General features: G+C 34.9%; 1 protein-coding gene across 6 annotated transcripts in view; it reads right to left on the bottom strand.

The window, feature by feature from the left end:
- Positions 1 to 1,295: 1,295 nt before the first annotated feature.
- The window catches only part of POT1 (protection of telomeres 1), an 82,375-nt gene continuing 71,593 nt past the window's right edge, over positions 1,296 to 12,077 (bottom strand). For 3 of the 6 annotated variants that reach the window (XM_032643477.1, XM_032643479.1, XM_032643476.1), the window contains 4 exons: positions 8,007 to 8,095; positions 5,883 to 5,974; positions 4,222 to 4,327; positions 1,296 to 2,458 (listed from right to left, as the gene is read on the bottom strand). In XM_032643477.1, the coding sequence (XP_032499368.1) occupies positions 2,346 to 2,458; positions 4,222 to 4,327; positions 5,883 to 5,974; positions 8,007 to 8,095 (400 nt within the window). In that variant the 3' untranslated portion in view covers positions 1,296 to 2,345. Of the gene's footprint in view, positions 2,459 to 4,221; positions 4,328 to 5,882; positions 6,017 to 8,006; positions 8,096 to 12,077 lie in introns of all 6 variants that reach the window. The other 3 variants (XM_032643474.1, XM_032643475.1, XM_032643480.1) reach the window with 1 other exon arrangement.

Here is a 12,077-nt window from a genome sequence, read left to right as displayed (position 1 = left end):
GTTCCCTCAAATAAAGCAGTATGAGGTGGCCACAGAAAGAGCCTGTGAGCACTTTTCATGATCACATCTAGATAAAGAGGAATCGGCTGCCTCAGATTTTCTAAGACATGCACTCTCTTCCTCATACGGAACAGCATGGGGGCCTCAAGAGAATCCAGTAGTGTCTGAAACAATGGATGCTGCGGAGACTGGAGACTGAGGAAGAAAGAGGCTGTACGCATACTACATTCTTAAATTTGTGTAATTTAAAATCCGACAGGAAGATTCTACCAATATTCACAGACTACAAAGGGGACAGGGCTCAAAATTGGGCACGATGAACTATCATCTAGTTGTTGCTCCAGAAATGGAACTCCCCTTACACTTGGGTTCCCGATTAGGGTAAGGCACATACATCACCACTGGATAAACACTAGGGGTTGACAAACGCTTCTTGTTCAAAACTGAAAAGTTAAAAACAAAAACAAAAATGATGACAATGTAGGGGTTTACTAAACAAAACAAAAGGTAAAGAGAAATCGTGAAAATTCATAGTTTTACTTTATTAACTGGCAGACAGCACAGGCTGACACGTGTGGCACTCCCTGCACCTCTGACCCTTACTCCCCTAGACTGGGTGCTTCCCGAAGGAAGTGAAAATGCCTCTCTCACTTTTGTGTCCCTAGCATACCACCAATACCAAAATTTTCTTAAAACATTTCTTAAAAGTTTTTCCTTGAATATGTTTTGAACCAAGAGTGTACATCTCCAAAACAGCAGCATCGGTCTCTTTCATTGTCTTGAACAAGCTGATAATTCAGCGATGGGGCAGATGGGTAGTTAGGTCTGGAGATGTGCTAATATACTCAGGAATTCGAATTTAGAATTATTATGAGCAGAGAAAATCAGATATTCAATCCTTTTGGCCAATAAGGTGTGAAAAGCCTTTTGGTTCTATCTGTGATATTACTTCAGATATTTAAGGGAGAACTCACTTGCAGAAAACCCCGTACCAGCTTTTGCTCCAGAGGCCTGAAGTGGCTAACAGTGCAGCCCCTGAGCAGAGAGTACCTGAATTCAAGTGCTGACTGGCATTTGATAATTGTATGCATTTGGTCAAGTCAGCTTATCAGTGAAACCTTAGTTTTCTCATCAGGATGATGGGTTGCTTTGAAACTAAAATACATGTTAAGGGCTTACTTAGTATTGTACCTGGTGTGCAGACAGTCCTAAATATCTGCTATATTGACACACTTGCTTCGATTCTTCACTTCAAATCATGCCTCAGCTCAACATAGGGCAAATAAACGAAACAGTTGAAATGTGTACATTTATTTATTCTTCACTAATATTGAGCTAGGCAGATCTGTATCTCTCAGTCTTCAGGAAATAACATACATAAATCTTTACATATATATAAATATACAGAAGCATTTGTATAAAACTGAATATTCATGATTTTAAATTTGACAAATATCATCAGGTAAAAAGCAGACTATCAAACTGAGTTAATTTCTCATTCAATGTTCAACCTGAAATTTAAGTATATTTTACATAAGACCCTAACAAAAAGGGTAACATACGTAAGTCGCTGACATTGCAGATCTGATCACTTGATTAGGTTGAGGAGGAATGGAATAACTTCTAACATTATGTAGAGAAACAAGCAATCAAAGCACATAATTCAGGTCTGAAAAAATGGATTTATCCTCAATTGGTCAAAGTCAGCACCCAAAGAAAGCAATTCTGCTACTTCCACTTAAAGCAAATCACTCTTTTCAAGCACACTGTAGCTCACTCAGACAAGCACTTCTTCAAGGAGTACTTGTTCAAGCAGATCCCTTTGCATGAAAACAAAACAGATTAAATCCTTGTGCTCAGTGAGAGTGGAAGATTTAAGGTAAGGACATTTCCTAATCCCATATACATGCTAAAATCATCCAAATTGCTGATATAAAAATCAGGGCAGAAAAAGCAGCTCAACCAGGCATGATGGATGGCAGAGAAATCGGTGGCTGATACATGGAAAAACCAATAGGGAGAGTGTTAGGGTAGGGTAACAAAACAGCTTCTCCGAATGGAGGAGAGTAAAGAGTAAATGAAAACACAGTCCTTATTTATTCGATGTCTCTCTTTTATATCCCTGACAGCCATCATACTGAATATTTTGAGCAACAGGAACATTGTTAACTTATAAGAGGGCAGTAAGATAACACAATGCCTATCTGTCAAAAAATTTTTAAATACTGGTTAAAATGGAAAACTACAGAGCTAAAATCTCTTATGTCTTCTATAGCAATCGCATAGAAAATAGTAATGTCTTCCAAAATTATAGCATTTTACCTATGCTAAGTTGAATGTCAAAATTAGATAAGATCTTCTGCAACTGTGGTGTCAAAAATCTGATAGCAAATTTGCTGCTCCGCTCCACTTGTGACATTATATGACTTGATGAAGCATTCCAACCATGGATATGCATCTACAAATCAAAAAAAGAAATGCTATTTAACCATCAAAACTAAACAGATAACTCTGAAATATGTATCTAAGCATAATGCTTAGCTAGTAAAATCAACATATTTAATTTAGCTTGAAAAGTAAATAAATACACTCACCACATTTACCATTACCTGCTCTTCCAAATACACACTGGATTCATGTTATTGTTTTGTAGCAATTCTGACTAATTTGAATTTTTCCGCAACAACAGGAAAAAGTCATTAAATGTGGGGTTTTTCAAAATATTTGATAGCAAAGGTAGTAATCTACGTCATTCCCAACTTTTACTCTTTTTTTTTTCTGCTTATCACTTACTGATCTACCCGTTTTGTTTTTCTTGGTTGACTGCAAAGAAACCAGCTCGCCCTTACATCTGTCTAGTTGAAATTCCCGTCAGGTACCAGGTGTTGTGTCCAGGCAATGTTGGCAGCCAAGCTTTGGTCATGACCACAGTAAATCTGTTTATAACTTCTAGAACAGTCTGTTAACATTTCTTGAAGTTTAAATTTGAAAGACATTTAATATAGTCCTCACTATTGGCAAGGGTCAAGCAAGACAGGCACTCTCTTACACTGCTGGTAGAACCATAAACAGGTAAAATGCTCTTGAAAAGCAATCTGAAAGTATGTAGCAAAAGCCTATCAGGCCTATGCTTTTTGATATGGCAGGTTTTTTTTTTTTTTTGCGGTACGCGGGCCTCTCACTGTTGTGGCCTCTCTCGTTGCGGAGCACAGGCTCCGGACGCGCAGGCTCAGCGGCCATGGCTCACGGGCCCAGCCGCTCCGCGGCATGTGGGATCTTCCCAGACCGGGGCACGAACCCGTGTCCCCTGCATCGGCAGGCGGACTCTCAACCACTGCGCCACCAGGGAAGCCCCGATATGGCAGTTTTATTTGCAGAAATTTATCCAAAAGAATCCAAGCAGCCAACAAAAATAAAAGCTGACATCATATAAAAGTATGTAAGTTAGACTTAGTTATGGATGTACAAAAACTATCTTTTTGGAATTGTTATAAAATGCAAAGACTGACCAGGGGAAAATAAAACCTGACTTAAAATAACCTATAAACATTAAACTGACAACAGCTAGATCTGCAGGTGGTAAAATTTGTTACTGATGAAAAATTGTTAGAAGTCAAGTTACCTTAGAATGACTTAGATCTGCAAGTTTCAATGCAAAGAGAAATAATGGCCACAAAAGGAAAAATCAGTGGCAGTAGGTGTAATCAATACAATTTGACCTGAAGACTGGTTGATGAATCAAATGTTACACAGAAAACAACTAAAGCTGACAAAAATATTTAGTAAAATAAAAACTTGTAAAATCCGAAACTAGTTAATATTGAAGAGACAATTCATCAATGAATTAAACAGGCTAAATGAGTATGTTATAGGAAATGTTTCTTGTCAAAATTTCATCCCTGTTGGTTTAATTTCAACTGTTTGTATGCATAAGCATCATATCAAATGTGCTTGCGATCAAAATTGCCTCCCCCTTGTTATATCAATATCTCAAGCTAGTTTAACAAACTTTTCTCATTTCAGGAATTATGATTCATACCTATTTTATCCCTGCCACTATCTTCATCAGTAGGTAGATCATACAGTATAAACAATCACTTAGTAATTTATTTGGATTCAGATTTCAAAGTTTTCAATACCTCTAAAAGTCCATAGCTTAGCCATATGCTAGGTATTATTTCAAGGAAAAGAATGAATGGATTGTTAAATATTACTGCCTACCAATTTTTACTCCTGGAGGACAAAACATATCCATGATCATATCCATACTTTGCTGAAGGTCATCATTGATTAGGACTTCTGATGCTGGAATCTGGAAAAATTTTTCCTTAAGAAAAATATGAAGAAACAAGGAAATGATCTTTATCTTCTTCAGAAGTTATAATTAATACAAAATTATTTGAATATTATCTAATTAAAATAATCTAGACTATTTCACCATATCAATATCGTAGAATTCATAAACTAGAGTGCTAGTCTAAACTCTAAAATCTGATTTACTACTTTAATCTAAAAACAGCTATGATACATATATATAAAATCAAGTTAAACCACTCTGACTTAATGATAAGAATGATTAGAATACAGTGAGGCTTACTATTCTCTTGATAGCATATGTATTGAGCACCTACAATGTCTAAGTGTTACTTTAAAAGAGTTTAATATATAGTATATATTTATTTGTTTAATTTTTTTCTCCTCTCCTATTTATAAGTTCCAGGAGGGAAAGGAGTTTGCTTGTTTCACTCATTGCTATATCCCCATCACAAAGAGTAGCACTTGGCATACAGTAAGTGCTCATTAAATACTTATTTAATAAATGGATAAATAATTTATTTAGGCAGGAGAAAAACTGTCCTCAACCTTACCCCAGATTTTTCCCAATGTGTGTAGTAAAAAATTTAACCTCATTGGCCTTTGCCCTCGGTTTCTGAGAGGTAATCTAAGCCCTTGGAATGTCATGTCTCATAGGAGTATTCTTTTTTGCCTGGAGACCCTGGGTCACTCTAACATTGTGATTTAGGGTGGGGAGTTTGCAGCATGTGGTTTTAACTTGACCACTGGAGGGGCTGAAGATTGAGATCAGTCACATGGGCAGCCAACCATGACTACATGATAAAGCTCCAAAAAAAACCTCTGGACACTAAGGCTCAGTTGCGCTTCCCTGGTTGGCAATACCTCACGTGTACTGTTACGTATCATTTCCAGGAAAGTAACACTGTCCACTACTCCATGGGAAGAGAACAAACGGAAGCTCCATGTTAGAAACTTTCCTGGACTCTGCCCTATGCACCTCTTCCCTTGAGGATTTTAACCTATATCCTTTAGCTGTAATAAATTGTTAACAGTGAGCATAATAGCTTTCAATAAGTTCTGTGAGTCCTTCTAGCGAATTATCAAAACTAAGGGTGCTCTTGGGGACCTCTGAACTTTCAACTGGTGCCAGAAGTAAGGGTGGTCTTGGGAACCTCCAAACTTGGTACTGTCAGAAATGAAGGTGGTCTTGTGGACAGCTACCTAGCTTCACACATAACTATCTCCCTATCAAAGTAACTTCATTCTCTCTAATACGAAATGTGGAGGCTTAAAAAGCCCAGTGAAATGCTAATAGATAATGCCTGAGGGTGTGGCCATACCTCTGCCTTTGGCTCCTGGAATAGAACTTCCTCAGTTTTTCATTATTCACATATTAAGATTTACAGTGTCAAATCAAAAGAGAGATAAATACATAGACAATTTAAGATTTATGTGCTTGTCTTTTATTTATTCTTCAGAGTTGCCTTAAATCTCCTCAGTAACAAAGGAGGCATGAATAAATATATTAAAATTTTAAAAAGTACTATTTTTTAATTAGAAGTATCTTCACTACCTCTATTACTTACAGAATCCATGAGGTAAGCTTCCAGTACTCCTGTTCCATCGTCAAGAGTAAATGTCATCACAAACACATGTTGGAGAGGTACAATACCCAGTACTAATGAAGGAAAAAAGTTGAAACCATATGAATCTCCTATGCCTTAATCAAAGTAAAGAAAAAATTGTTTTATGATATTAGATACCTGTTAGTCTTGTTTACTAAAATAACTCAAGAGATTAAAAAAACTTATCCCTTTCTGTTCTCTAATACCAATATATTAAGCTCATTTTAGAAGGGTAATTTTGGAACATTACACTACACCTGTATAGGGATAATGACTCATGAGCAATAGTATCTTTTTAAAATTAAATATCAATACAGCATTATCTTTTTTTTTTTTTTTTTTTTTTTTTTTTTTTTGCGGTACGCAGGCCTCTCACTGTTGTGGCCTCTCCCGCTGCGGAGCACAGGCTCCGGACGCGCAGGCTCGGCGGCCATGGCTCACGGGCCCAGCCGCTCCGCGGCACGTGGGATCTTCCCGGAGCGGGGCACGAACCCGTGTCCCCTGCATCGGCAGGCGGACTCTCAACCACTGCGCCACCAGGGAAGCCCCAGCATTATCTTTAAAATGAGTTCATCTTGATAAAAAACATAAAAACCAATTCATGAAAGGCAATTCAGAAACAGCATACAGTTCAATAGTTAGGATTTTTTAACATGTCTCTCTCCTTTGTATTTTAAGCATAGGGATCGATTATTTTTTAAGAGATATCATCTGGTTGAATGATGTGAGAATTCATAATTTGGTAAGATGAGGAAAAAGGAAGAAATTAAAGAGATGCTAAATCATGAAAATTTACAGGTTAAAATGAACATCTTACTTTGTGTCTGGAAATGGAAGACATTCAATATGCTTATATAATGGAATATTGTCTTCCATTTGTGGAATCCATATTCAGTAATAAAGGGAGCAAGTAAAATAAATAAATTAGGGCATACAGACATGAGAGAAATTGCTAATACAGAGGAACTGATTTTTAAGATTCAGAAGTTCTCGATAGGCATAAACTGTGAGCTAAAACCAAGAAGAATGAACATAAAACCTACCCCGAGGGACCATATAAGCAAACAAAAAACGACATTTAGTACAGGATGAGGAGACCAAGCTTGAAGCACACAGTAAGAAGCTCATGCAAAAGTAACCTGGAATTTCACTGGACCACAAACAAAATATGAGTTAGCAGTATTATATAGCTGGATTAAAAGAGAAAGGAAACAAAACCAAGTATACAAATAAATATCTACAGAATAAAATTTTCAGGCAGGTAGGAGCAGTATCCAATCTTAGGTAAATAAAGGTTTTCTTCACATTCTGAATTGGCCAACACCTGCAGCTCTATTTCTAGCTTTGAGGACCAAACTTTGAGAAGAGCATTAGTAAAATGGAATGTTTACTGAAGAGGAGAAATAAAATAGTAAGGAATGTGGGAAAGTACCAAAGGAAGTGAGGGTACCTGCTTGGAGAAATAAAGACTCAATGAAAACTTGACAGATTATCTTCAAATGTACAGTTTGTTGATTTTATAGAAGAGGGAACAGATGTACTTTAATTCTAGTACACAGAATGTGGCCCATGTTAAAATTATAGGTAAGCAGATTTTGCCTCACTGTTAAGTACTGCACCTAAAAAGTAAGATACGTTACCTTGCAATGTAACGAGTCCCCAGTAACTGAAGAGTTTTAAGCCAAGGCTGGATGACCACAGTTAATAACATGATATAAAAAGATTCTTGTTGCTCCAGCTAAAGACTTGTATTGGGTAAAAAGTTGTAATAGCTATCTATACAACTCTTTTCAATCCCAAGATACTATAAACTGGAGAGATTTTTCACAAGTTGTATTTATGATTACTAAATTATTAAAATGTAATAATTGAAAAACATTGGCAGATGCTTGAAAGTAAGTTTTCAATTATTTTAAACATTTATACTTTTATTAGGACCACTGTGAATGGTTATACTTAAGGACAATTAAACTTTAGTTCAGCCTTTGCTCTGGTTTTACAATATCCACAAATATTGAAATATTCTCAGTGAGATCACCTTATACAAAGACAGTTACAATGACAGGACACAGAAACTTAGCTTACCTTCTGCCACAGAAGAAGGAATCCACGATGTTTTATCAACCAGGGAATTCAGATTCTGTATTGGTCTCAAACTAGAACACTGTTTACATCTAAATTAATAAAAGAAAAAAATGATTTATTATAAGTAATTATTACAACTCATTTAATTATTATAACATTTTTGCCATTCAAGCATGCAGTTTAAAAAGTATATTATTAAACAAAAGAGCACTGCACTTCCTGTATTGTAATGTGCATATTACAAACAGAATTACTAAAAAAAATAAGCTTCTTACAATAGAAGCAATCTAAAAAGATAGTACAGTTCAGAATAAACAACTCTAAGTTGACAATGAGAGAGGTTCCAGGTGCAGATTGTTAATTAATTTCGCTAATTTCCTTATCTGGTAAAACAAAAAGTCTAAAGAGACAAACTCTATGGACTCTTTCATTTTATGGCTCTGTGCACAATATGGAATAGCCAACGTCTTAATTTTATAAATATAGCAACAGGAGAAAATTATTCTAAGGAAGTCAGTACTAGCACATATTTAGAGGATCACAGTTTACGATGCCTAGTACTATAGTTATCCTTTGTATACAAATCTATCTAAAATTACATAATACACTAAAATCGCAAACTATCTAGTATAGGTATTTTGCTTTACTTACATACAAACATTTTAAGTATAAGCAATTTAGTTTTTACTATATGTATTAATGTTTAGGAGATGTTGATGAGAAAATATGCTTGGATAAAAATATAAAAATCAACATTCAAAAGGTTCATGCAGATTCCTTTTCATTTGCAATCTGGGGGAAAACAGAGGGTAACTATATTAAATGTTATCCCCTTCCACTCTTTAAATACATAGAAGTTTTTTCTTTAACAGAAAAAGGTAACTGAATGATGAGTATTAGTTTCTCAAAAAAAAAAAAAGGCTGTGATATTAAACTTTAGACATTGATAAAGCAAGTATACAAATTAAAAATTAAGAGTAATAGGCATAAATTAGAGAATTCATTACTTCCAAAGTAATAGAAGAGGAAAAATGAGAACAATGAGAACATTTTTATAAATTAATCCAATAGAAGACTGGAAAAAAAATAAAGTAATAACAAAAAAAGGGGTGGGAAGAGAAACAATAATAGTATGATAAGTGGAAAACAACAAGAAATACAGTATAGAAATAAAACCTAAATGTTTCAGTAGTTAACATATTTTAAACTCATCTATTAAAAAACAACTAAAACCTACTGATAAGTATTTATTTATGAGACCTACTAAAATATAACAACAAAGAAACATAAAAGCAATGGGATGAGAATAAGATACACCATGCAATTACCAACCAAAAAAACTCTGATATAGTAATAAGAAAACGAGAAAAAAATAAACCTTACAGCAAAAAATGACAATTAAAGATGAAGTCATTACATAAGGATATACAGTACAATGAATTCACCAGAAGATGAAATACCGAACCTGAGTGAGCAAGCAAAAAGGACTCAAAACATATAAAGCACACACTGACAGAATAATAGGTCACAAACCTACAATCACAGAGGACGTTAAGCACAGTCTCTAAGAAGTGATTAGACAGATAAAGTTACAAAGGAAAGATAAGTTTTGGATACAATTAACAAGCTTGTCTAATGGACATAACTAAACACTATTAAACACTAAACACAACTGTTAAAGAATACACATTCTTTTTAAAATCTATGTAATATGTACAAATTATGAAGAAACACATTCTAGGATAAAGCAAAACTAAACAAATCTCAAAGAATCATTATGAAATGCATCACGCTACTTGGTTAAAAAGTAATCTAACTATCATCTCACACCAGTCAGAATGGCCATCATCAAAAAATCTAGAAACAATAAATGCTGGAGAGGGTGTGGAGAAAAGGGAACACTCTTGCACTGCTGGTGGGAATGTGAATTGGTTCAGCCACTATGGAGAACAGTATGGAGGTTCCTTAAAAAACTACAAATAGAATTACCATATGACCCAGCAATCCCACTACTGGGCATATACCCTGAGAAAACCAAAATTCAAAAAGAGTCCTGTACCAAAATGTTCATTTTAGCTCTATTTACAATAGCCCGGAGATGGAAACAACCTAAGTGCCCATCATCGGATGAATGGATAAAGAAGATGTCGCACATATATACAATGGAATATTACTCAGCCTTAAAAAGAAACGAAATTGAGCTATTTGTAATGAGATGGATAGACCTAGAGTCTGTCATACAGAGTGAAGTAAGTCAGAAAGAAAAAGACAAATACCGTATGCTAACACATATATATGGAATTTAAGAAAAAAAAATGTCATGAAGAATCTAGGGGTAAGACAGGAATAAAGACGCAGACCTACTGGAGAACGGACTTGAGGATATGGGGAGGGGGAAGGGTGAGCTTTGACAGGGCGAGAGAGAGTCATGGACATATACACACTAACAAACGTAGTAAGGTAGATAGCTAGTGGGAAGCAGCCGCATGGCACAGGGATATTAGCTCGGTGCTTTGTGACAGCCTGGAGGGGTGGGATAGGGAGAGTGGGAGGGAGGGAGACGCAAGAGGGAAGACATATGGGAACATATGTATATGTATAACTGATTCACTTTGTTATAAAGCAGAGACTAATACACCATTGTAAAGCAATTATACCCCAATAAAGATGTTAAAAAAGAAATTAAAAAAAAAAAGTAATCTAACTAAAATACAAACAAAAACACAGCACCTAAAATGAGTGTGTGGAAAAATTTAAAATACACAGTGAAATAATTCATGGGCCAAAGAAATCATAATAGGAATTGCGAAACATTTAGAAGTGACAAGAAAAACACTATGTATCAAATCTTCGGTTAAAGCTATGGCTATTTTCTCAGGAGGTATATTACAGACTTAAATACAAATATTTAAAAACATATTAAAAATAATGAATTAAGTGAGGTAAGCATTCAGTTAAAAACATTACAAAAAAGAAATACCAAGGATACCTATACAAAGTAAAGGAAGAAAATAAAGTTAAGAACAATAATAAAAAAAATAGAGAGCATCAACAAAAACAAAAGCTAGTTGCTTTGGCAAAAAAGTCCAAGGGAGAAAAAGGAGCAAATAATATGAAGTGGATTCAAGAACGGATGAAGAGGAGATTTAAAAATCATCAGAAAGTACTATGAATTATTTTATCTCAATAAATTTAAATTTAAAAGATAAATACTTCTCTAGAAAACTTTCATTAATAAAATAGATACAAGAAGAAACAGAAATCCTTAAAAGATGTGTAACTAGTAAGAAACTGAAGCATTAGTTTCTGTTCCATTAAAAAAGCATCAGATCCAGAAATCTAAGTAAAGTTTTGCAAAAACTTTGTCTTGTCAAACATTTTGGTAAATATGACTATATTAATATTTAAAAAATCTGTAAAACATAAGGAAGCACAGTTAAAAAGTACAGGACTAGAAGTTTGATGAAATGCACATAACTGACAAATGTTTAGTATCTCTCATATAGAAAGAATTTTTACAGTCATCTAAACACACACACAAGAACCAAAACAGAGACCAGTAATTGAAAAGAAAAATGTGAATATGGAATTCACAGAAGAGAAAACCTAAATAGCCAATAAACATGAGACTTGTTTAAACTCCCCAGTCATCTAGGAAATGCAAACAAAAACAACATAGATACTATTTGATGCTCAGCAGTCTAACAAAATTACAAGTTAGACTAACACCAAGAGCTAACCCGGGGTAAACAAATTTTTACACACTGCTGATTGGACCATAAAATGTTACAATCATTAGAAAAACAACTTGGTATTTTCCAATAAAGCAGAAAATATTCTATAATCCAAGGTTTCTCAAAGCAGAGCACTTCCAGGGTGATTGTTTCATCAAGTGGAAACAGATTCTATCTATATTGCCTCCTTCCAAACCTAGACATCTGTTTGTAGCTCCTAATGTATTCTGATATCTTCCAGTTTCTCAGTGGCAACTCATTTATAACTTTGTGGCACAGAAATTCTGGAATTCAATCACTTAACTTTTACTAGGATACAGCTTTGAACTTTCTCTGT

The sequence above is a fragment of the Phocoena sinus genome, chromosome 9 (genome assembly GCF_008692025.1).
Source record: "Phocoena sinus isolate mPhoSin1 chromosome 9, mPhoSin1.pri, whole genome shotgun sequence".
In the NCBI taxonomy this organism is placed as follows: Eukaryota; Metazoa; Chordata; class Mammalia; order Artiodactyla; family Phocoenidae; genus Phocoena; species Phocoena sinus.
The sequence above is the reverse complement of the archived record's forward strand: the minus strand, read 5'-3'. Positions and strand labels throughout refer to the sequence as shown.